Source organism: Oncorhynchus keta, chromosome 28 (genome assembly GCF_023373465.1).
Source record: "Oncorhynchus keta strain PuntledgeMale-10-30-2019 chromosome 28, Oket_V2, whole genome shotgun sequence".
NCBI lineage: Eukaryota > Metazoa > Chordata > Actinopteri > Salmoniformes > Salmonidae > Oncorhynchus > Oncorhynchus keta.
The window spans coordinates 57774572-57800535 of NC_068448.1; the positions used below are offsets into that span (position 1 = coordinate 57774572).

The following is a 25964-nucleotide window of genomic DNA, read 5'->3' on the forward strand; positions in this document are numbered from 1 at the left end:
CAGAAGGACAAATTTGTTTGGAACTACCAAAACTCATCCTAGAGCTGGCCACTGGCCATTCGGGTGAGAAGGGCCTTGGACAGGGAGGTGACCAAGAACCCGATGGTCACTGACAGAGCTCTAGAGTTCCTCTGTGGAGATGGGAGAACCTTCCAGAAGGACAACCATCTCTGCAGCACTCCACCAATCAGGCCATTTATGGTAGTGGCCAGACGGAAGCCATTCCTCAGTAAAAGGCACATGACAGCCTGCTTGGAATTGAACAAAAAGTACTTAAAGGACACTCGGACCATGAGGAACAAGATTCTCTAGTCTGAAACCAAAATTTAAGTCTTTGGCCTGAATGCCAAGCATCGCGTCTGGAGGAAACCTGGCACCATCCCTACGTTGAAGCATGGTGGTGGCAGCATCATGCTGTGTGGATGTTTTTCAGCGGCAGGGACTAAGAGACCAGTCAGGATCGAGGGAAAAGATTAACGAAGTGAAGTACATAGCGATCCTTGATGAAAACCTTCTCAGGACCTCAGACTGCGGTGAAGGTTCACCTTCCAACAGGACAACGACCATAAGCACACAGACAAGACCACGCAGGAGTGGCTTCAGAACAAGTCCTTGAGTGACCCAACCAGAGCCCGGACTTGAACCTAACCGAACATCTCTGGAGAGACCTGAAAATAGCTGTGCAGCAACATTCCCCATCCATCCTGACAGAGCTTGAGGAGATCTGCAGAGAAGAAAGGGAGAAACTCACCAAATAGAGGTGTACCAAGCTAGTAGCATCATACCGAAGTATGTAACTATGTTCTGAGTAAAGGATCTGAATACTTATGTAATATTATTATTTATTTGCAAAAAATGTCTAAATCTGATTTTTCTTTGTCATTATGGGGTATTGTGTTTAGATTGAGGGGCTAAAAAGAATGCGGTAATGTAAACAAATGTGGAAACTCGAGTGGTCTGAATACTTTCCAAATGCACTGTATACAATACATTACCTTCATATCAAATATTCTATTCACATGCAGAGATTACAATTGTAAACTTCTAATCCTACAGCTCAGTGAATGGTACGGGGTGTGCTCCCACCTATAACGGGGTGGACAGTGAGGGTCCCTCCACCTCCTCTGCCCACAGCGACTCCAGCCCTGGCCCCGCCCCTGTTGTCAACGGTGACGCAGCATCTTCCCCGACCCACCAGACGGCCAAGCCCACGCCAAACCTCGCCCCCACCGACAGTGACGTAGCCAATAGTACTGGTGAGAGTAGCACCTCATTTGAATATTGAAGTTCTGAAGTTATCCATAGTTTTTCTACCAATGGGTTATGTTCACTCACCCACATGTCATGCTGAGGAAAAACACGTTGTCACAGTTGTAGTAAGACTAAAAATAAAGCCTGCTTAATAGAGATTCTCCATTGAAGTGACTTTTAGTTTAAGAAACTGTCCCATATTGATTTTGACTACCAAAAAAATTCAAACTTCTCTATATGGGTTGGTCCACAAATTTAGTTCTGTTTGGGTACTGTAACTTAGTGAAAATGAACTTTATTTCACAGAATTTTAACATGGTCATAAAGCGCAAATCTTCAACTTAATAGGTACTTATTATACATTTTTTTTATTAGGTGCCAAATAAACTAGTCTGTCTGCAGATCTTACTTTTTTAGTAAGCTCCTGCGCATGTGTATATCACCTTCTGCAAATGTGTATATGCTCTACTTTACGCGTAGAGAACAGGCTACTCTGCAATGGCTGCATGATCTCACATAATGATCCACTATTGTACTTTACAGAACCTAATATAATGGCATAGTATAACGTTACTGTAAGACAAAAACACAACGTTTTACAGGTGAAATGTCTGCGGTATATGCATACCAACCATTTGATCTCAATCAGTTTTCATGGGAATAAGCTGAAGCACGCATGAGTTCACCAGCTGTTCTGGATGACTGATCACTTTCTCCGTAGCCGATGTGAGTAAGTCCTTTTAAACAGGTCAAAATTCACAAGGCTGTGGTGCCGCCACGTCGGTTGCGATTAACGTCTTATGGTATAGGGGACGCTTGCGTCCCACCTGGCCAAAAACCAGGGAAAATGCAGCGCGGCAAATTCAAATAAATTGATATAAAAATCTAACTTGTAAGATACTCAATTAAAGCTACACTCGTTGTGAATCCAGCCAACATGTCATATTTTAAAAAGCCTTTTTGGCGAAAGCATAAGAAGCTATTATCTGATGATAGCACAACAGTACACAGAGGGTAGCATATTTCAACCCTGCAGGCGCTACACAACGCAGAAATAAAATATAAAGCATGCCTTGCCTTTGACGAGCTTCTTTTGTTGGCACTCCAATATGTCCCATAAATATCACAATTGGTCCTTTTGTTTGATTAATTCCGTCCATATATATCCAAAATGTCAATTTATTTGGCGCATTTGATCCAGAAAATAACAGCTTCCAAAATGCGCAACGACTACATGGCCAAGCACGACTCCAACACCATCATTAAGTTTGCTGACGGCACAACAGTGGTAGGCCTGATCACTGACAATGAGACAGTCTACAGGGAGAAGATGAGGGCCCTGGCAGAGTAATGCCAGGAAAATAATCTCCCTCAACGTCAACAAAACAAAGTAGCTGATTGTGGACTTCAATAAACCGCAGAGGGAGCACACCCCCATCCACATCAACGGGAAGGTGAAAAGCTTCAAGTTCCTCGGCGTACACATCACTGACGATCTGAAATGGTCTACCCAAACAGACAGTGTGGTGAAGAAGGGCCTGGCCCCCAAGACCCTCACAATGTTTTTGACGCACAATTGAGAGCATCCTGTTGGCCTGTATCACTGCCTGGTATGGCAACTGCGCTGCCCGCAACCACAGGGTGGCTCGTGTGGCGCAGGCAGTCTGCCCAACGCATCACCAGGGGTACACTGCCTGCCTTCTCAGGACACCTAAAGCACCTGACGTCACAGGAAGGCCAAAAAGATCAAGGACATCAACCACCCGAGCCATGGCCTGTTCACCCCGCTACCATCCAGAAGACGAGGTCAGTACAAGTGCATCAAAGCTGGGATAGAGAGACTGAAAAACAGCTATAGACTAGGCCATAGACATGGAATCACTGGTCACTTTAATGTTTAAGTACTGCTTATTAGATGTTCAATGTTTCTTTAAAAAATGCAAAACCATATTAGTGAGATTTCAGTTCATGTAACAGAATTGACCTGTTTATTTTACATTAAAATTAATCACATGAAGTAAATATTAATCTCTAGGAATGATTAAGGCTTTACAATGATGGTGAAAATGTACTCTTCCTAGAAGTCACAGAGGGTGCCCAGTGGGACATAGCAAAATACAGATTTTTTGCCCTTTAGCAAGTCTTTATTCATATTAAATATCCTGACGTTTGCAGTGTACATAGCTGGCCTACTGCAGAGCTAATTTCCCTACTGTTTTATTCTAGCCTTGTTCATGGTTGAGTTGATCCGAGGGAACAGAATGGATTCATTTAGATCAGCCTGTAATCCCTCTCTGCTGCTGTCCTGTCAGCACCTCTGGCTCTAAGAAAGCCCCTCTGAGGGATCAGCCAGACACCGAGGAGAGCAGTGACTAAGTTTACATATTTCGGCAAGCCACAGTGGAGGGGGAATATGGTTAGCTAGGCTCTCAGACAATGGTTGGAGTAAGGTTTGAACCATAGCAAGGTAGTTCATTGGAATCATTGTTTAACCCCTTAGAGTCTATGTCCACGCCCCGACGTCCTTCATTTTAAGCTAGAGATGTTTTTTTGCATGGGCTGCGTCTCAATCACTGCATCCGCCAATGTCGCCCTTCCACATCTGCAGTGAAAGGTGTCTTTAGCGTCCGAACAGTTTGTTCTACAAACCTCACTGAAAATAAATATCATAGCAACATGTAAAGTGCTGGTCCCAGGTTTCATGAGCTGAAATAAAATATCCCAGAAATGGTTCCATATACACAAAAAGCTTATTTCTACCACATTTTGTGCCAAATTTGTTTACATCCCTGTTAGTGAGCATTTATCCCTTTGCCAAGATAATCCATCCACCTGACAGGTGTGGCATTTCAGGAAACTGATTAAACAGCATGATCATTACACAGGTGCACCTTCTGCTGGGGACAATAAAAGGCCACTTTGAAATTTGCAGTTTTGTCACACAATGCAACAGATGTTTTGAGGGAGTGTGCAATTTGCATGTTGACTGCAGGAATGTACCCCAGAGCTTTTACCAGATATTTGAATGTAAATTTCTCTACCATAAGCTGCCTTCAACATCATTTTAGAGAATTTGGCCGTAGGTCAAACCTGCCTCACAACCGCAGACCACGTGTATGGTGTTATGTGGGCGGGCGGTTTGCTTATGTCAACGTGAACCGAGAACCCCACCACGGGGCAATGGTATGGGCAAGCGTAGACCACAGATCACAAACCCAATTTGCATTTTATCGATGGCAATTTGAATGCACAAAAATACTGTGAAGAGATCCTGAGGCCCATTTTTTTGTTTGTCGTTGTTTTGTTTAAGGTATCTGTGACCAACCAATGCACATACCTGTATTCCCAGTCGTGAAATCCATACATTAGGGCCTAATGAATGTATTTAAATTGACAGATTTCCTCATGAACTTTAACTCTGTAAAATCAATGAAAGTTTTGCATGTTGTGTTTTTCTTTTCTTTTTGAGACTCGTGAACATGATGGGGTTCTCTGCTTTGCTAGACGACCCCCACAAGCATCACGGGATTCGTCTGAAGTCTGTATAGCCGATCTGACACACTTTTATAAGACTCTCATGAGCATGTACATATCGGTTGTTTTGTTCAAGGACGCCCACAAGACTAATCTGAAGGTAGCCGGGTACCAGTTTAAAAAAAAAAAATGAATGGAAATGTATATTATTGCTTAAAATAAAGGGTTAAATACATCTAAAAAATCTAATGGAAACTGCAGTAGTTTCCTGGTATTTTATTTCAGGAGGTAGATCAGCTTTAATATTGCAGATTGATGGAAGCTACAATCTAATTGTCTGCATCACTTCTAATCCCCCACATATGTTTTAGCATATACACACTGTGTGTTGTGTGTGTACTTTTTTTTTTTTTTTTTTTTTTCCTTTACTCCAATTGGCATAAACTAGTAGTTTGGTCTTTTTTTCTATTTCTCAGATATAGGATTCAATGCGTTTCTATGGGCTAATAGCCATAAGGCCAAATTCAATGTTTCATCAAAACAAATGTTTATTATTTTTGATACCTTTAACACTGCTGTCGAATCTCTTTTCTTCACCGATTGTTGTCCTTTCCCCTTGCTCTTTTTCACACCTTTTCAATTGTCTTTCCCTCAATAGTTGTAGTTAGAGGTGAGGCCGCTGCTCCTGCCCCCACCACAGACGAGACCCTGCCCCCTGCAGACGGCCCTGAGGACTGCAGCGAAGCCACCTCTGGCCCTGCCCCAGCCACCAACCCAGCCTTCACTTCCACAACTGGTCCCTCTCCCCCTCAACCCAACACAGAGGCTCCCTCCACTGAGCATGACAGTACTGCTGCTCCCCCCTTCTCCTCCTCCTCCTCTTCAGCCTCGGGCCAGGCAGCCCCAGCCTCCTCCACCCCCAGTTCCACTGTGGAGGCAGCAGGGGGCTCCAGTGGGGCAGAAGCAGATGAGGCCAAGCCCAGACAACAGGCCCCCAATGCAGGCACTTCAGACCCCCTCCCCCCTGGGTAAGTGACATCTCACTGGATTTTTAACTGTTTGTGCTGTACCTGTGTCAGTCGTGTTTAATATCTGTGAGTGTTTGTCATCCGGTCTTGTGACCATGTGTATTGCTCTGTAGGTGGGAACAGAGGAAGGATCCCCATGGCAGAACCTACTATGTGGATCACAACACTAAAACCACAACATGGGAGAGACCACAGCCACTCCCGCCAGGGTCAGTAAGATGGCTATTTGTGCTGTGTTGACTAACACAATGTCAGCATGTTACCAGGATCTGCTCTCTGCCATCTGTTATTTTTCGATCCCTTGTAGTAGGACATTGTCTTCTGTCTCCATCTGTGAAAAATGTATGTACGCATAACTAAGCCGCTGCTAAATGGCATATAGTAAATATACTTTCTCTCGCTCTCTCAGTTGGGAAAGGCGTGTGGATGACCGAGGCAGGATCTACTATGTGGACCACAACACCAGAACCACCACGTGGCAGAGGCCCACCATGGAGTCGGTGCGTAATTTTGAGGCATGGCAGTCCCAGCGCAGCCAGCTCCAGGGGGCAATGCACCAGTTCAACCAGAGATACCTCTACTCGGTAGGGACCTCGTCTTCCTCCTGCCCCCAGAAACCAATGTGTTGGTTATGTCAGAGAACGTGGCGGATAGGAAATATTAGTGCTTTCAAAAAGTATTCAAACCCATTCTTTTCCCACATTTTGTTGTTACAAAGTGGGATTAAATGTCGGTGGAAGAACAATTCTAACATTTGTAAAAAATGTATGAAAAATAAAACTCTAATAGATCTTGATTTAGATAAGTATTCAAACCCCAGAGTCAATATACGTGGCTACAGCTATGAGCCTTTCTGGGTAGTTCTTTAAGCTCTGTTCAGTTGGTTGTTGCTAGACGGCCATTTTTAAAGTCTTGCTGTATATTTTAGTGCCACATTTAAGTCGAGTGTAACTAGGCCACTCAGGAACATGTAATGTTGTCTTCGTAAGCAACAGTTATGCTTCACACAGTTATGTCAAGTTGGCTGGATGTTCTTTAGGTGGTGGACCATTCTTGAGACGCAGAGGAAACGGTTGAGTGTGGAAAAACCCAGCAGCATGGCAGTTCTTGACACACTCAAACCGGTGCGCCTGGCACCTACTACCATACCCTGTTTAAAGGCACTTAAGTATTTTGTCTTGCCTGCTCGCAGTCTGAATGGCACACATACAATCCATGTCTGAGTTAGGGTTCCGCTAGTGGAACCCCTCGCCAGCAGCCAATGAAATTGCAGGGCGCCAAATACAAATCAACAAATCTCATAAATCAAATTTCTCAAACATATACAAGTATTAGGCACCATTTTTAAAGATAAAATTCTCGTTAATCCAGCCACAGTGTCTGATTTAAAAAAATGCTTTCCAGTGAAAGCTCCACAAACGATTGTTAGGTCACCACCAACTCACAGAAAAACCCTGCCATTTTTCCAGATTGTGTTACAAACAAACCAGTTGATTGCAGTGAAACCAAACATGACTGGAAAAGTCACGTTCTGTGTGGGATATTTACCTGGAATGTGTCGTCGAAAATGGAATGAGACGGAATTCACGACACAAGCGGTTCACAAAATGTTTTGTTAGGCTATAAAAACTGATTTTATCAAACAAAAGATCATTCATTGTGTAACAATGAGCATTGGAATTGCAAACAGACGAAGATCGTCAAAGGTAAACAATTTATTTTAATGCAGTTTGTGATTATGTTACGCCTGTGCTGGTTATTTTATTTTTGAGGCTCTATGCTCTGATAATCGCATCATAACCTTTCGCAGTAAATCCTTTTTTAAATCTGACAACGCAGTTGGATTAGCAAGAGTCTAGGCTTTCGATACATGTGAGACACTTGTATTTTCATGAATGTTTAATATGTAGCGATCACCGTATGTTGTGGAATTTCAGCCCGCTTGCGGGTTCCGTGCGCAGAGAGGTTAATGCAACCTGAAAAAGCATAATCTGAGAACTGCGCTCAGAGCCCAAACCAGCCAGAGAAATATCCGCGATGTTGGGTAGTCAACATTAGTGATAAATAGCATTAAATATTCACTTACCTTTGATCTTCAACAGAATGCACTCCCAGGAATCGCAGTTCCACAATAAATGCTTATTTTGTTTGATTATGTCCATTTATGTCCAAAAAGCTTCTTGTGTGTTAAGGTGCTTGGTAAACAAATCCAAAAGCGCGTTCTTGTCCAGTCGGACGAAAAGTTTAAAAAATTATATTACAGGTCGAAAAAACTTGACAAACTAAGTATAGAATCAATCTTTAGGATGTTTTTATCATAAATGTTCAATAACGTTCCAACCGGAGAATTCCATTGTCTTTAGAAAAGCCATGGAACGAGAGCTAACTCTCGTGACCGCGCGTCATGAGCCTGTGACACTCTGCCAGACCACTGACTCAAAGAGCTCTCATCCGGTACCACTTCACAGTAGAAGCCTGAAACAACGTTCTAAAGATGGTTGACATCTAGTGGAAGCTGTAGGAAGTGCAACTTGACCCATATCTCACTGTGTATTTGATAGGGCTGAGTTCAAAAACAACAAACCTCCCACTTCCTGTTTGGATTTTTTTCTCTGGTTTTTGCCTGCCATGTGAGTTCTGTTATACTCACAGACATCATTCAAACAGTTTTAGAAACTTCAGAGTTTTCTATCTAATACTAATATGCATATATTAGCATCTGGGACTGAGTAGGAGGCAGTTTGCTCTGGGCATGCTATTCATCCAAAAGTGAAAATGCTGCCCCCTATCCCAATGAAGTTAACCTGAGTGATACTCATTGATGTGTTGGATTTGCCCAAAACGTAATGCTTTTTATTCCGGATATATATATATTTTTTTAATTTACTGCCTTATTGCAAAATTAATTAATTTTATTCTATACAGGGGTTCCTTCGTATTACTCTGTCAATTAGTTTATTATTGTGGAGTAACTACAATGTTGATCCAGCCTCAGTTTTCTCCTATCACAGCGATTAAACTAACTGTATTTAAGTCACTATTGGCCTCATGGTGAAATCCCTGAGTGGTTTCCTTCCTCTCTGGCAACTGAGGTGGGAAGGACACCTTGATCAATCTTTGTAGTGATACACCATCCAAAGTGTAATAACTTCACCATGCTCAAAGAGCTATTCAATGTTTTCTTACTACTTTTTTTTAACCCATCTACCAATGGTTGCGCTTTGAGTCTTTGGAAAACCTCCTTCGTCTTTGTGGGGTTAAAGAGATGAGGTAATCATGTTAAAGTCTATTGTACACAGTGAGTCCATGCAACTTATTATGTGACTTGTTAAGCACATTTATAGTCTTGCCATAACAAAGGGATTGAATACTTATTGACTCAAGACATTTCAGTTTTCATTAATTAATTTGTAAACATTTCTAAAAAATAAATAAACATAAGTACCCTTTGACATTATGGGGTCTTGCGTGTAGGCCAGTGACTACAAATCTCAATTGAATCCGTTTTTAATGTAAATGTAATGTAAATGTTTTTAAATTCAGGCTGTAACACAACCAAAAAGTGAATACTTCATGTACTGTATGTTAGCTACATTGAAGATACCTTTGTATTTTAAGAGGAAATCAAATTATCAATTGTAGGCAACCGATACACCTCTGTTTTGTGAAGAGCAAATGTCAGTTCAGTGTAACATATTGCATATTCATTTGACCTTTCTGGCCCATCGACTAAACCCAGGGTCCCTGCCAACAGCTAAACGTTAATCTGCCAATCAAATTATAGAATGTGTTTTCACATTATTCTCAGAATGATCATCAACCAATTACTCAGCAGCATAAACAAACCAGAAAGGCCTCTGGTCTGAAGCCACAGGAGAACTCCTGGCTTTTATGTCAAACAAATCTATTATATTTCACTTTTTGTATGCATATCCATGTTCATTTAATCAGCCTTTTAAAATAAATTATATCATTGATTGCTTGTTTGTAAAGGCACAGACATGAGTGAATCTTAATCTTACCGATAGACATGTCTGTCTGTAGTCACCCCATGTCCTCACATCACTCAGTGTTAGTGATCACTCAGTCCTGGTCCCTATAGCTAACATTGACACCTCTGATGTAGTGCTTTGAGAGGTTTCACTGGGCTCCCCTAACCCTTTGAACTCTCCTGTAATCTCATCTGCTCTGACGATGATAAGCACACTACACTGACAGACTACCACGGAGGGATCTGATGTAGTCAGCATTTTGCTGATGGCCGGCTAGCTAACTGCTCAGTTACTCACTTTAGTTGGGAAATAATCTCATTTGGACTATTTTCCCTTTGTTCCTTCTCTTCCCTATCGGTGCTTTATGGACGTGTATGTGATCTCTATTCCACGATTCATCCAGGCTTCCATGATGTCGGCAGAAAACGACCCTCTGGGACCGCTGCCTCCTGGTTGGGGTAAGTTCAGTTCTGAATTTGTGATGTTCTCAATTTAGGACTCACTGTGTTCACTATTTGATCTGTAATGAGGTTGTTCCATAGTTGGCTCACTGTCTATCACCTTTTGGATTTCATCATGGTTTATCTTGGCTTGGTTTGTGGCTAGATGTACAAGATTGATACTGAAATGATCTTGTATATTTCTTTCTCCATGCATATTCTGACTATTTTTGTACATTCACCTCTTGTCCTCTTATTTGCAGTTTTGTCTGTTGTAGTTCCTCCTGTTCTCTCTCGGTCTGTTTCTCACAATTCAATTTCGGGCCTTTATTGGCATGTGGAACATATGTTTACATTCCCAAAGCAAGTGAAATAGATAAACATTACACTTGCAAAAGTTCCAAAAGAATATAGACATTTCAAATGTCATTGTGTGTTGTAATAATGTGCAAATAGTTAAAGTACAAAAGGGAAAATAAATAAATGGATTCTTCAATGACATTGAGCTGATTTTCTGATGTGCTGTTCTTTTCCCCGTGGTGTATTGTTGTAGTGATTCACCATAGCGAAGCTGTAGGCTCGGGTTTTCTGTGGCTCTGTTTTTGGTTGGATCTGTTTCTCAACATCCTTAGGTTTTTGCATTCTTCATCAAACCATTTGTCATTGATGTTAATTTTCTTAGGTTGTCTTGACATTTTTTAGATTTGATAAGGAAGCTGAGAGGTCAAATATACTGTTTAGGTTTACTGCCAAGTTACACCTTCACTATTACAGTGAATCATTTTGTCCAGGAAATTGTCTAGAAGGTTTGAATTTGTTGCCCAATTTGTTTTTTGATAGAGTAGTGTAGAAATCTATCTATAGCATTGTTTTTATACACTGCTCAAAAAAAAAGGGAACAGTTAATCACACTTCTGTGAAATCAAACTGTCCACTTAGGAAGCAACACTGATTGACAATAAATGTCACATGCTGTTGTGCAAATGGAATAGACAACAGGTGGCAATTAGCAAGACACCCCCAATAAAGGAGTGGTTCTGCAGGTGGGGACCACAGACCACTTCTCAGTTCCTATGCTTCCTGGCTGATGTTTTGGTCACTTTTGAATGCTGGCGGTGCTTTCACTCTAGTGGTAGCATGAGACTGAGTCTACAACCCACACAAGTGGCTCAGGTAGTGCAGCTCATCCAGGATGGCACATCAATGCGAGCTGTGGCCAGAAGGTTTGCTGTGTCTGTCAGCGTGGAGCATGGAGGCGCTACCAGGAGACAGGCCAGTACATCAGGAGACGTGGAGGAGGCCGTAGGAGGGCAACAACCCAGCAGCAGGACCGCTACCTCCGCCTTTGTGCAAGGAGGAGCACTGCCAGAGCCCTGCAAAATGACTGCCAGCAGGCCACAAATGTGCATGTGTCTGCTCAAACGGTCAGAAACAGACTCCATGAGGGTGGTATGAGGGCCCGACGTCCACAGGTGGGGGTTGTGCTTACAGCCCAACACCGTGCAGGACGTTTGGCATTTGCCAGAGAACACCAAGATTGGCAAATTCGCCACTGGCGCCCTGTGCTCTTCACAGATGAAAGCAGGTTCACACTGAGCACGTGTGACAGTCTGGAGATGCCGTGTAGAACGTTCTTCTGCCTGCAACATCCTCCAGCATGACCGGTTTGGCGGTGGGTCAGTCATGGTGTGGGGTGGCATTTCTTTGGGGGGGCCGCACAGCCCTCTATGTGCTCGCCAGAGGTAGCCTGACTGCCAATAGGTACCGAGATGAGCTCCTCAGACCCCTTGTGAGACCATATGCTGGTGTGGTTGGCCTTGGGTTCCTCCTAATGCAAGACAATGCTAGACCTCATGTGGCTGGAGTATGTCAGCAGTTCCTGCAAGAGGAAGGCATTGATGCTATGGACTGGCCCACCCGTTCCCCAGACCTGAATCCAATTGAGCACATCTGGGACATCATGTCTCGCTCCATCCACCAATGCCACGTTGCACCACAGACTGTCCAGGAGTTGGCGGATTTTTTAGTCCAGGTCTGGGAGGAGATCCCTCAGGAGACCATCCGCCACCTCATCAGGACCATGCCCAAGCGTTGTAGGGAGGTCATACAGGCACATGGAGGCCACACACACTACTGAGTCTCATTTTGACTTGTTTTAAGGACATTACATCAAAGTTGGATCAGCCTGTAGTGTGGTTTTCCACTTGAATTTTGAGTGTGACTCCAAATCCAGACCACCCATGGTTTGATAAATTTGATTTCCATTGATAATTTGTGTGATTTTTGTTGTCAGCACATTCAACTATGTAAAGAAAAAAGTATTTAATAAGAATATTTCATTCATTCAGCTCTAGGATGTGTTATTTTTAGTGTTCCCTTTATGTTTTGAGCAGTGTATTATTTAGCTCCTTTGGCTTTGATGCCTCATGTTTGAGCAAAGCTCTGTTCAAGTAGTGTGATTTTGCTCTGATCTGATGGGGGTGTCAGTGGACTGACAATGCTATTTTTTATTTAACTAGTCAAGTCAGTTTAGAACACATTTTTGTTTAAAATTACGGCCTACCAAAAGGCCTCCTGCAGGGGCTGGGATTAAAAATATAGGACAAAACACACATCACGACAAGCGAGACAACACTCTTGGTTAGGGCGTGTAAGTAGGGAAGGGCTTGTAAGTAAGCATTTCACTAAGTTCTACACCTGTTATATTTGGCGCACGTGACAAATCAAAGTTTGATTTAAAGAGACCTAAGACGACCACATAGCAAGACAGCAACTCATGACAACATGGTAGCAGCACAAAACATGGTACAAACATTATTGGGCACAGACAACAGCATAAAGAGCAAGAAGGTAGTGACAACAATATATCACGCAAAGCAGCCACAACTGTCAGTAAGAGTGTCCATGATTTGAATGATGAGATTGAGAACTCTCCAGTTTGAGTGTTTGTTGCAGCTCGTTCCAGTCGCTAGATGCAGCGAACTGAAACGAGGAGCGACCCAGGGATGTGTGCTTTGGGGACCTTTAACAGAATGTGACTGGCAGAACGGGTGTTGAATGTGGAGGATGAGTGCTGAGTGGAGGATGGGGGAGGGGTTAATAAATAAGCAACAACCAGTGGGTCTTGCGACAGGTATACAGAGATGACCAGTTTACAGAGGAGTGCAGTGATGTGTCCTATAAGGAGCACTGGTGGTAAATCAGATGGCCGAATGGTAAAGAACATCTATCCGCTCGCGAGCATCCTTACCCGCTGATCTATGAATTATGTCTTCGTAATCTAGCATGGGTAAGATAGTCATCTGAATCGGGGTTAGTTTGGCAGCTGGTGTGAAAGAGGAGCGATTACAATAGAGGAAACCAAGTCTAGCTTTAACTTTAGCCTGCAGCTTTGATATGTACTGAGAGAAGGACAGTGTACTGTCTAGCCATACTCCCAAGTACTTGTATGAGGTGACTACCTCAAGGTATAACCCTCTGAGGTAGTAAACACACCTGTGGGGAGAGGGGTGTTCTTCTTGCCAAACCACATGACCTTCTGTTTTGGAGGTGTTCAAAACAAGGTTAAGGGCAGAGAAAGCTTGTTGGACACTAAGAAAGCTATTGTTGTAGAGCGTTTAACATAAAGTCCGGGGTGGGGTCAGTAGCGTATGAGACTATCATCCGCATATAAATTGATGTGAGAGCTTCCTACTGCCTTAGCTATGTTGATGTAAATTGAGAAGCGCCTTGGGGTACACCCTTGGTGACAGGCAGTGGCTGAGACCGCAGATGTTCTGACTTTATACACTGCACTCTTTGAGAGAGGTAGTTAGCAAACCAGGCCAAAGGCTCTGAGAGACTCTGGGTTGAGATCAGTGATAAAGTTGTCTACAATACTACTGCCAAGAGATGAGCTATATGTGTACCTACCATAGGAGTCCCCTCGCCGCCTACCATTGACTACGTACATTCCCAGTGTCCAACAGAGCTGCAGGAGTTATGACACGTTTAGTTGGTTATGTTGCGTCTAGGGGGCATATGTGGGTGGGAATGCTGTCACCTCCAGGTAGGTGTTTGTCCCCCCCGTGTGCTGAGGGTATCAGGTTCTGGGTTTTAGGTCGCCACGGACTAGTACATGTCCTTGGGCCTGGAAATGGTTGATTTCCCCCTCCAGGATGGAGAAGCTGTCATTGTTAAAGTATGGAGATTCTATTGGGGGGATATAGTTGGCACACATGAGGACATTTTTCTCTGAGATCATTTCCTTATTTTAATTTTCCAGATGTAAAATGTTGATGTTTTGACTAATTTAATAGTGGGTTAGGTCTGCTCTATACCAAATTAGCATACCCCCAATCTCTTTCCGTTTCCACACCTGGTAGTTTGGTGGATGGGACTACCAGCTCTCTTTCTCTCTCTACTTGCATGTTGATGTGTGAGCTAAACCCGTTCTGCCCCCCCTCCAGAGCGACGTGTGGACTCCAACGACCGGGTGTACTTTGTCAACCACAGCACCAAGACAACACAGTGGGAAGATCCCCGCACACAAGGGTGAGCACAGCTAGCTCTGTGGCAACGCCATGTCCTGCCATATTGATCTGATAGTATCTAACAAAAACAGAATTTAGTAGTCTCTCTCTCTCTCTCCCTTTTAATATTCTCGCTCTGTCTCTCACCCCCCTCTCTCCAGGCTCCAGAATGAGGACCCTCTTCCTCAGGGTTGGGAGATCCGGTATACGCGGGAGGGCGTCCGCTACTTCGTAGATCACAACACTCGGACCACCACCTTCAGTGATCCGCGCACAGGGAAGTCCTCTGTGTAAGTAGTGGACTGAACTTTTTTTTGGGGGGCTGTACTTATGACAGACTGGGCCTGTTTAAGAGCAGCTGCTCATAAAACGGTCATTAGTTACGGTGTCTTGTGATGCAATGAGCAGCAAACCTCTCTGCTTGTTATTGTTTAATTTACATATTCAAGAAAACCACAATCTCCGAATCACTAAGATCTTTTTGGATATTTTTCCAGTTAATTATGGCTTCATCAAACAATTCTTCTGGGCACATGACGATGATCAGTTATATCCTGTTACTGTGTCCCTGACCTCTGACCTCTGCCACTCCCTCCTCAGCACCAAAGGCCCACAGATCGCGTACGAGCGCAGCTTCAGGTGGAAACTAGCACACTTCCGCTACCTCTGTCAGGTATTACTATGCTCCCTATGTTCTTCTTTTTGGATTGTTTTAGTTTGGATGAAGGGACGGTTGTTTTGCACATTCCAGTCACGTTTTGATTTCACAGCCACTTTTTCTTTCTTTCTCCAGTCCAACGCACTCCCCAGCCATGTTAAGATCACCGTGTCTAGGCAGACGTTGTTCGAAGACTCTTTCCAACAAGTAAGAGTTGGTCTTTGTCTGTGTGGAACCGGTTGTAAGAACATAATATACAGGAGACGCAGACGGCAACACACAAACACACGTACAGTTCCTTATGGCATGTCACATTGTTCCTCACTGACTATATCATTTGTGCAACTCAAAGTAAGACAATTGTATGATGACATGTGTGAAGTTGCAGGATGATGATTGTGTTTTAATATTATGGACTATGTTACCCCTGCCTGCAAATTTCACTCTGAGTAAAATGTTTTTACAGTGGCCGGTTCTCTGTAGGCTAATGCTAGTATTTGTGTTTCCAGATTATGGCCCTGAAGCCTTACGACTTGAGGAGGAGACTGTACGTCATCTTCAGAGGAGAAGAGGGACTGGACTACGGTGGCCTAGCCAGGTTTGTCACAACCACTCACATCGCAGTTGCACACACTGATAATCACCCTTTAGTATTTTCTGCCATTTCTGTAACCATATGCCTGTCAGTAAGATTATTCCAGACTTGTTGTTTGAAAGAAACATGCATAGTAAAATTATATGTCCCAGATCTTCTTTTTTTTTTCCATTGCAAGTCTTCTGACTCCCTCACTCTCGCGTTGTTCCCACAGAGAGTGGTTCTTCCTGTTATCCCACGAGGTGCTCAACCCCATGTACTGCCTCTTTGAGTACGCTGGCAAGAGTAACTACTGTCTGCAGATAAACCCAGCCTCCACCATCAACCCTGACCACCTCTCCTACTTCTGCTTTATAGGACGATTCATAGCCATGGTACAACACACACACACACACACACACACACACACACACACACACACACACACACACACACAGATCATGTACATAGTCTTGCATACACAAACACTCCTTCAGCAGAATCATGTGAACATTCCTGGCCTCTCTCTCCTGTCCACAGGCCCTCTTCCACGGGAAGTTCATTGACACAGGCTTCTCTCTGCCGTTCTATAAACGCATGTTGAACAAGAAGCTCATCATCAAAGACCTGGAGTCCATCGACCCTGAGTTCTACAACTCTCTGATCTGGATCAGGTAGGCAGACCTACTGCTCTCGTCACCCGTCCTGGCCAGGAACCACAAGGTTGTGGGTTCCATTCGCACAGGGATAAAAGCATCTGCTAACTGGCATTCGTAAAGTATTCAGACCCCTTGACCTTTTACACATTTTGTTACGTTACAGCCTTATTCTAAAATTGATACCCCCCCCCCCCCCATCAATCTATACACAATACCCCATAATGACAAAGCAAAAACTAAAATATCACATTTACATAATTATTCAGACCCTTTATACAGTACTTTGTTGAAGCACCTTTGGTAGTGATTACATCCCTACTGCATGATGCTGCCACCACCATGCTTCACCGTAGGGATGGTGCCAGGTTTCCTCCAGATGTGACGCTTGGCATTCAGGCCAAAGACTTCAATCTTGATTTCAAAAGACCAAAGAATCTTGTTTCTCATGTTCTGAGAGTCTTTAGGTTCCTTTTGGCAAACTCCAAGTGGGCTGCCATGTGCCTTTTACTGAGGAGTAGCTTCCGCCTGGCCACTCTACCATAAAGGCCTGATTGGTGGATTGCTGCAGAGATGGTTGTCCTTCTGGAAGGTTCTCCCATCTCCACAGAGGAACTCTAGAGCTCTGTCAGTGACCATCGGGTTCTTGGTCACCTCCCTGTCCAAGGCCCTTCTCACCCGAATGGCCAGTGGCCAGCTCTAGGATGAGTTTTGGTAGTTCCAAACTTCTTCCATTTAAGAATGATGGAGGCCACTGTTCTTGGTTATTTAAATGCTGCAGTGATGTTTTAATAACTTTCCCCAGATACGTGCCTCGACACAGTCCTGTTTTGGAGCTCGACAGACAATTCTTTCAACCTCATGGCTTGATTTTTGCTATGACATGCACTGTCAACTGTGGGATCTTATATAGACAGGTGTGTGCCCTTCCAAATCATGTCCAATCAATTGAATGTACCACAGGTGGATTCCAATCAAGTTGTAGAAACATCTTAAGGATGATAAATGGAAACAGGATGCACCTGAGCTCAATTTCAAGTCTCATGGCAAAGTGTCTGAATGCTTATGCAAATAAAGCATTTCAGTTTTTAATTTTACTTTGTCATTATGGTGCATTGTGTGTAGAATGCTGAGAAATGTTTTTATTTAATACATTTTAGACTAAGACTGGAGCGTAACAAAATGTGTAAATAGTCACGGTCGGAATACTTTCTGAATGCACTGAACACTGAGTGTACAAAACATAAGACTCTGCTCTGTCCGTGACATGGACTGAACAGGTGAATCCAGGTGAAAGCTACGATCCCACTTGTTAAATCCATTTCAATCGGTGTAGATGAACGGGAGGAGACGGGTTAAAGAAGAATTTAAGCCGAGGCATGGGTTGTGTATGCGTGCCCTTCAGGGGGTGAACAGACCAGACAAAATATTTAAGTGCCTTTGAACGGGTTATGGTAGTAGGTGCCAGGCGCACCGGTTCAAGTGTGTCAAGAACTGCAACACCGGTGGGTTTTTCATGCTCAACAGTTTCCTTTGTGTGTCAAGGATGGTCCATCATCCATAGCACAGCCAGCCAACTTGACATAACTGTTGGAAGCATTGGAGTCAACATGGGTCAGCATCCGTGTGGAAAGCTTTCGACACCTTGTAGTCCATGCCCTGATAAATTGAGGCTGTTCTGAGGGCAAAAGGGGGTGCAACTCAATATGAGGAAGGTGATTACCCATTTTAATCATTGACTACCAAACCCCTAAGCAATTCTCTCCTGTGTAGGGGTAACAACCGTGTGGTCTAGAGATGTACTTAGTTTATTCCTGAGCCACCCTTAGCGGGTCAGAAGAAACCGTAAAACATCCAGTTTTCAGGGATACAGCATCACCTTGATAGTATTTTTCCATGAAAACCGGATGTGGGGGCCCAGGTTAGGCGTTTTATTTTACGCCTGCTTACTACATTGTTAGTCCATAACGTTCTCCCTGTCTCTCCAAAGATAACAACATCGAGGAAATCAACATTGGTCCTGTGCTAGCCATCGTACACTGGTGCTCTCATCTCCAGGGATAACAATATAGACAAATGTGGGGCTAGAGATTTATTTCTCTCTTAACATTGGACCTGAGAGCCTTGAGTCTGTGGTCCTTCACTTCAGGGATAATAACTTCCTGCAGTGTGGTCTAGAGATGTGCTATATATAATGGTGCTTGTCCTTCATGACAGGGATAACAACATTGAGGAGTGTAGCCTAGAGATGTACTTCTCTGTGGACATGGAGATCCTGGGGAAGCTCACGTCACATGACCTGAAGCCTGACGGCAGCGACCTCTTGGTGACGGAGGAGAACAAAGAGGAGTACATCGGGTAAGGAAGTGACGGACCGATCACAGAGCAGCTTGTTCACGGCGACGCAGAGGCATCCAATGATATGCGATGAGCAATTTTGCCCATGTATTTTAGTATGATGTTAACATGGTGATAATAGTGCTGCCGCTTAGTGATGTACATCCTCATTTTGCTAATCTTACTGCTGTTATAATGGATGTTTTTGCTTCAAGGTACTTGCAATAGATATTCTCCATTGAACAAGCTTTTGAATCCAGGACTGTGCTAAATCTGTGTCCTAAACTGGCCTGATATCAACTAGCTAAATATTTGTCGTCTTTGCATTCCTTACATTGCTCAAACCTGAGGCTGCTTATGATTATAAGGATGAGACCCTAACTGTCACTACATCATGTTTCCTACAGGTTGATGGCAGAGTGGCGGTTCTCCCGCGGCGTGGAGGGCCAGACCAAAGCTTTTCTGGACGGCTTCAACGAGGTGGTGCCTCTGCAGTGGCTCCAGTACTTTGATGAGAAGGAGCTTGAGGTGATGCTTTGTGGCATGCAGGAGGTGGACCTACAGGATTGGCAGAGAAACACTGTGTATCGCCACTACACCAGGAACAGTAAGCAGATCATCTGGTTCTGGCAGGTAGGTACATCCAATCCCCCAAGGTCATGGGTCCAATCTCCGCGACAGCCTTTCCTTTCAGTGAAATGTCTTTCTTGCAAACTCTAAACCCAACATGCAGTAATCAATAACAATGTCATGCAAGAAAATAACAAGGTAATACAAAAACACAAGATGAATAAAAATAACAACATGAGAAAGTAGGCAAGCATACTATTTACAATGAGCAGGGATACTGGAGTGCCAGAGGTAGATGTGTATTGAGGTAAGGTGACCAGGCATCAGGATATATGATAAACAGAGTAGCAGCAGCATATATGATTGTGTGTAGAGTCAGTATAAATGTGTGTTTTTAAGCAAATGATGGATTGTGTGTGTGCTGGAGTGTCTTAGTGTAGGGCCCTGTGGGTGTGTTTACAGTCTAAAAATAAAATATAATCGTCAACTCTCATAATCCGTGTAGCCATTTTGTTAGCTATTTAGCAGACTTATGGCTTGGGGATAGAAGCTGTTCAGGAGCCTGTTGGTGTCAGACTTGATGCACCGGTACCACTTGCTGTGCAGAAGCAGAACAGTCTGGCTTGGGCCTTCCTTTCACACCGCCTGATATAGAGGTCCTGAATGGCAGGGAGCTCGGCCCCAGTGATGTACTGGGCTGTCCGCGCCACCCTCTGTAGTGCCATGCAATCAAGGGTGGGGCTGTTTCCATACCAGGCAGGAACGCAGCCAGTCAAGATGCTCTCAATGGTGCAGCTGTAGGACCTTTTGCCAAACTTTTCCAACCTGCTGAAGGGGAAAAGGTGCTGTCACGCCACCTTCACGACTGTGTGTGTGGAGCATTTTAAGTCCTTAGTGATTTGGACACTACCTGCCCTGAATTCCCATGTGTTTCTGTACAGGTATGTTGGTAAGGATGTGTTATGTTGTATGTTGTCGCAGTGTTAATCGTCTGTCTGTGTGGCGTGTGTCTGTGTGTGTGTACAGCTGGTGAAGGAGGTGGACAACGAGGTGCGTCTGAGACTCATGCAATTTGTTACGGGGACCTGCAGACTGCCTCTAGGGGGCTTCGCTGAGCTCATGGGTTAGTGACACACCCACGACTAACCTTCATGTTCACCGATTATGGGGTTGAACAATTAGTCAGGATTTATCTATGTGCCGTTCTGGCTCGGAGAAGGCTTGCTTGTTAATTACCCTCTTCTGTGGAGAACGTAGGTAGTACTGGGGGAAAGGGCTATTTAGTTCAAGTATTTGCAGTGATTTATTTTGTTCACCATCTTTCTCTGTCTCTGTAGGTAGTAACGGGCCCCAGAAGTTCTGCATTGAGAAGGTCGGAAAAGACACTTGGCTCCCTCGGAGTCACACTTGGTGAGTGGTCCAGCTCCACGGCAATATCCTGCTTGTAAATCAAATCAATGAATGATGTTTCAATGTCAAATAATAATGTGTTGGGTGTAAATCATGTCATACTTGAATACACTGACTGTTTCTTGTTTTGCTTTCAAACTCAATTACTGGATTTTTGCTTATTTTCTTTAGCTTTAACAGGCTGGACTTGCCCCCGTACAAAAGCTTTGAACAGCTGAAGGAGAAGCTGCTCTTTGCTATCGAGGAAACCGAAGGATTTGGCCAAGAGTAGAGAAAGATGTCTCGCTCTCTACCACAGTGTATCCAGCCATGTAAAACAACAAATGAAACATTGCACACAACTACCAATGTACATAAGCTATTTTGTCATTTTAAAAACCAAATCTTGATTCACAACCTCATTTTAGCAATCCCCCTTATACTATACCCCATAAAATATGCAAGAATTTCAGCTTTTCCTCCGCTTTTAAAAACTGAAAAATCTATGTATGATTATTATTTTTCTCCCCCTTTTGGCTGGTTTTTAAAAGGAGACTGAAAACGTGGAGAGGATTTTATAGTTGAACCATAACTTATGGCTCTAGTTTTATAGAGCTTTTAAGGGTGATTGTAGTGTTTGGTCCGGTGCCTGGGTTTTTTTGGACCTGTAGTTGTGATTGTGCTGCGCTTGCATGGCTGCCTCCAGAAAAGAGGAAGACTGCCTCCAACCCCAACTGCACATCCACTCCTATCAACTTAAGCCAGCTACCCATCAGCCTGTCAGTATTGTCGTTGAATAAAAACCCGTATTCAGTAGCCCTGACTCGAGTCCCCTCCAACTCTGCACCAAGATAAGCGTATGGTGATTAAAGGTCCAATGCAGCTGTTTTTATCTCTATCAAATAATTTCTGGGTAACAATTAAGTACCTTACTGTGATATTGTTTTAATCATTTTGAATTTAAAACAAAACTAATAGCTTCTTAGCAAAGAGCAATTTCGCAAGGAAGAATTTCACTAGGACTGTCTGGGCGTGGTTCGAGATGGGTGGGGGTAACTGTAAAAATGGCTGTTATTGGCAGAGGGGTTTGGAACTTAGTGGTCTATTAACCCATTTACAGCAGGGTGACGTCACCATGGAATGCCAAAACCCTCCCACCAAAACAGGCAGAAATTTCAGGCCGTTCTTTTCAAACAGCCCTTACACTAAAAGGGCATTATGATTTTCACAATATTATTCCAACCTGCTAGTGTGGAGATGTATATTCATAAAAACAAGAATCACATTTTTGACTGCACTGGGCCTTTAAAGTCTGGATGAGTGGATGGTACCTTCACGTGAGATTATCCAGTCGTGTTGTACCTTGGATTATGTGTCAACTTGGCGCTGTCGACTAAAAGGAAACGCTTACTTTTTTCTGGGCTCGAGTCAAGAACCAACAGCCTTTACTGTCGAGATTTGTGAGAACATGACTCAAGGAGAGGACGGTCATCAGTTTTTACTCCATGGTTGTGTGTAGCCTACACGGGTTTGTTGCTTCAGAAGAGGACATGGATCAAATAAGTGGTTCCATTTTATGAATGAGTTAATGGGACCCCCCCTTTATTTTTTGTAGTAGTAGTTGCCTGATAGACTGATACTTGCATAGAGATCCTATACTTTTGAATTCTAGGACCCCGATGGGTGGTTGTTACTGTCAGTTTGTGTACACCAGCTCTGAGAGACATGTTGTGGCAGTGGTTTGGGGTTGGGGGCTTCTAGGTCTCTGCTGCAGTGGCAGGTTTATCACTGGCGCTCATAGCTTTGCTTTGCCATGGCACTGCACCTTGCTACTCTTATATCATTTACCTGCCTATTTAATTTATTAAGTCATGTTATTTTTTCTTTTTTGAGAGAGAGATTATTTAGCCTTTGTCTCAAATGCTGTATGTTCACCCGAAGCAAAGCTGTTGCTACTAATGGAGAGAAATAAACTCAAAATGAAAAGACATTTAGTTACGGATGTATCTATCTCCTGTGGCCATTTTTTTATTTCATTTTTTTGCAAGTGTGTGTGGTGCACGAACTCCCTTTCTGGGATAGTAAATTGATTAGTTACTTGACTTTCCCTGCTAAGAATGTTGATCTGTATGTCACATGCATACAACAGAAATGTCAGTACCAGAAGTGCTTCCTCGTGCTAGTTGCTACCCACTAAATTAATGCTCATGTATTCAGCAAAAGATGTCCAAAAATGCTGTAAAATCACAATGTTTCCTTGCCATTAACTTTTTTCTTACTCATAGACTTAGTAGCTAAGTAACTGAGCAGCCTTCTGAAGGGACAATGATTGTTAGTGTTACGCAGTGGATATCCCACCTTGAAACCCTACAAGGTCATATGCATCATCTCTGTGCAAGGATGCATAGGTGTTCCAGCTCCCTTGAGCTATAGTGTGGTATTGTGCCATTGACGGTCAAATAGAATAACCTGCGATAACCTTCTGCAGTGCAAACCCCCTAAACCCCACCCCAGTGCAAGTTCTTCCATTGATGGCAAACCCCACACCATGCCAGTCCACATTCTCCTATAGGTAGTAAACCCCACACCATGCCAGTCCAAGTTCTATTAGTATGTCAGCAACACATTACCTGCCATGCCAACCTTGATGCTTTAGGCTGTCCTTTTCTTATTTTTGCAGATGTTTATTTTTTTTGTTGACATTTTTCTCTCTTGAAATGTGAAATCTCTACCAACACCTCTGGTGCTTTTTTTGTTTTGATTGTCTGGTGAGGGAGGGACGAGGGACAAGCCCTAGCCCATCAGCTGTGACAAAGCAGTCTGCGTTGAAATCTGTCCTGACCACTGCAAAGCATCATTTAGATTAGTTAGAACTTCACCATGAACCTATGTCATGTGTGTATATAACATCTATTCACTTCCTATTGGTGAGAGGAGGGATGGCAGAGGAAAAGGAGCATTTGTGTAACTACCCTTGTCTGAATGACAGACGGAGATCAACCCGCCACCTAATGACATGCTTCCTTTTGAACGAATCAAAGAAATCAATTGTAAATGAACAATGTAAAAAAGTAAAGTACTTAATAACTATTCTTCAGAGCCTCACCAACATCGACAGACGGGCTCTGTGACGCCTCACTCATATCAGAGATGAACTGTAACATATCGACGTAGATGCACACTGTAAAACACCTAATACTACACTGTACAGAGCGCCCCCCCCCCCTCTACCGGAGACTATAGAAAATGCATTTGTCTGCTTTAACCCTAGTCAATGAATGACTAGAAGATGGATTTATGAGACAAAGAAATAAACCCATACCCCTCATGCTTTTCTGTTTTGAGAGACGTGGGGGTGTCTGAGGCCTTCTGCTCAGGATTCAAACCTGTCACCTATTTTTGTTCTTAAAAACATGTATTTTTTTTTTTTTTGGTTGGGTCTTGCCTGTGGAAAGAACCATATTTAATAAATATATCTGACCATCTTTACAACTGGGTTTGAGTTCATTCAAATTATTGTGAGTGAAACTGCATAGATTTAAGGCCATGGTTGGGACTGAATACCATTTCAACAATGACTTGACTACAACTGACTTAGTTTTCCACAATTGTTTGAATCTTTAGGCTATTTTCCCAAAAACACAAAATGCAAAACTCTACAAATCTCTAGCAAAAGCAAACATTGCATTCAAAACTATTATTGCAAAAAAATGTCAAAATGACAGGTCATTTGAATACAATTGAGGTCGGAAGTTTACATACACTTAGGGTAGTGTCATTAAACTTTTTTCATTTTTATTTCAACCTCCACAAATTTCTTGTTAACTATAGTTTTGGAAGTCTGTTAGGACATCTACTTTGTGCATGACACAAGTACTTTTTCCAACAATTGTTTAGACATACTATTTCACTTATCATTCACTGTCTCACAATTCTACATACACTAAATTGACTACCTTTTTAAACAGCTTGGGAAATTACAGAAAATGTCATGGCATTAGAAGCTTCTGATGGGCTAATTGCCATTTGAGTCAACTGGAGGTGTACCTGTGGATGTATTTCAAGGCCTACCTTCAAACTCAGTGCCTCTGCGCTTGACATCATGGGAAAATCAAAATAAATCAGCCAAGACCTCAAAAAAAAAAAATCGTACACCACAAGTCTGGTTCATACTTGGGAGCAATTTCCAAATGCCTGACGGTGCCACGTTCATCTGTACAAACAATTGTACGCAAGTATAAACTCCATTGGACCACGCAGCCGTCATACCGATTCAGGAAGGAGATGCGTTCTGTCTCAGAGATGAATGTACTGTGTGAAAAGTGCAAATCAATTCCAGAACAAAAGCAAAGGACCTTGTGAAGATGCTGGAGGAAACTGGTACAAAAGTATCTTTATCCACAGTAAAACGAGTCCTATATTGACAACCTGAAAGCCATTATGTTTGGGGGAAAAGGGGGGCATCTTGCAAGCCGAAGAACACCAGCACGGGGGTGGCACCATCATGTTGTGGGGGGTGCTTAGGAGGGACTGGTGCACTTCACAAAATAGATGGCATCATGAGGTCGGAAATTATGTGAATATATTGAAGAAACATCTCAAGACATCCAGTCAGGAAGTTAAAGCTTGGTCGCATGGGTCTTCCAAATGGAGAATGACCCTAAGCATACTTCCAAAGTCATGGCAAAATGGCTTAAGGACAACAAAGTCAAGGTATTGGAGTGGCCATCACATAGCCCTGACCTCAATCCTATTTGTGGACAGAACTGAAAAAGCGTGTGCGAGCAAGGATGCCTACAAACCTGACTCAGTTACACCAGCTCTGTCAGGGGGAATGGTCCAAAATTCACCCAACTTATTGTGGGAAGCTTGTGGAAGGCTACCCAAAATGTTTGACCCAAGTTAAACAATTTAAAGGCAATGCTAACAAATACTAATTTGTGTGTATGTAAACTTCTGACACACTGCGAATGTGATGAAATAAATAAAAGCTGAAATCATTCTCTGCTATTATTCTGACATTTCACATTCTTAAAATAAAGTGGTGATCTGACTGACTTAAGACATGGAATTTTTACTAGTAT

At 43.2% G+C, this 25964-nt stretch overlaps 1 protein-coding gene across 2 annotated transcripts in view; it reads left to right on the forward strand.

Moving 5' to 3' along the window:
- The window catches only part of LOC118361588 (NEDD4-like E3 ubiquitin-protein ligase WWP1), a 54563-nt gene extending 30198 nt beyond the window's left edge, over nucleotides 1–24365 (forward strand). For both annotated transcript variants that reach the window (XM_035741631.2, XM_035741632.2), the window contains exons 7-23: nucleotides 1057–1256; nucleotides 5384–5753; nucleotides 5867–5962; nucleotides 6163–6337; nucleotides 10149–10203; nucleotides 14634–14718; nucleotides 14858–14986; nucleotides 15297–15369; nucleotides 15490–15561; nucleotides 15864–15952; nucleotides 16164–16323; nucleotides 16469–16602; nucleotides 18802–18942; nucleotides 19329–19554; nucleotides 20518–20614; nucleotides 20829–20901; nucleotides 21073–24365. In XM_035741631.2, coding sequence (XP_035597524.1) covers nucleotides 1057–1256; nucleotides 5384–5753; nucleotides 5867–5962; nucleotides 6163–6337; nucleotides 10149–10203; nucleotides 14634–14718; nucleotides 14858–14986; nucleotides 15297–15369; nucleotides 15490–15561; nucleotides 15864–15952; nucleotides 16164–16323; nucleotides 16469–16602; nucleotides 18802–18942; nucleotides 19329–19554; nucleotides 20518–20614; nucleotides 20829–20901; nucleotides 21073–21172 — 2275 coding nt within the window. In that variant the 3' untranslated portion in view covers nucleotides 21173–24365. The remainder of the gene's footprint in view (nucleotides 1–1056; nucleotides 1257–5383; nucleotides 5754–5866; nucleotides 5963–6162; nucleotides 6338–10148; nucleotides 10204–14633; nucleotides 14719–14857; nucleotides 14987–15296; nucleotides 15370–15489; nucleotides 15562–15863; nucleotides 15953–16163; nucleotides 16324–16468; nucleotides 16603–18801; nucleotides 18943–19328; nucleotides 19555–20517; nucleotides 20615–20828; nucleotides 20902–21072) is intronic.
- The last annotated feature ends 1599 nt before the right edge of the window (nucleotides 24366–25964 follow it).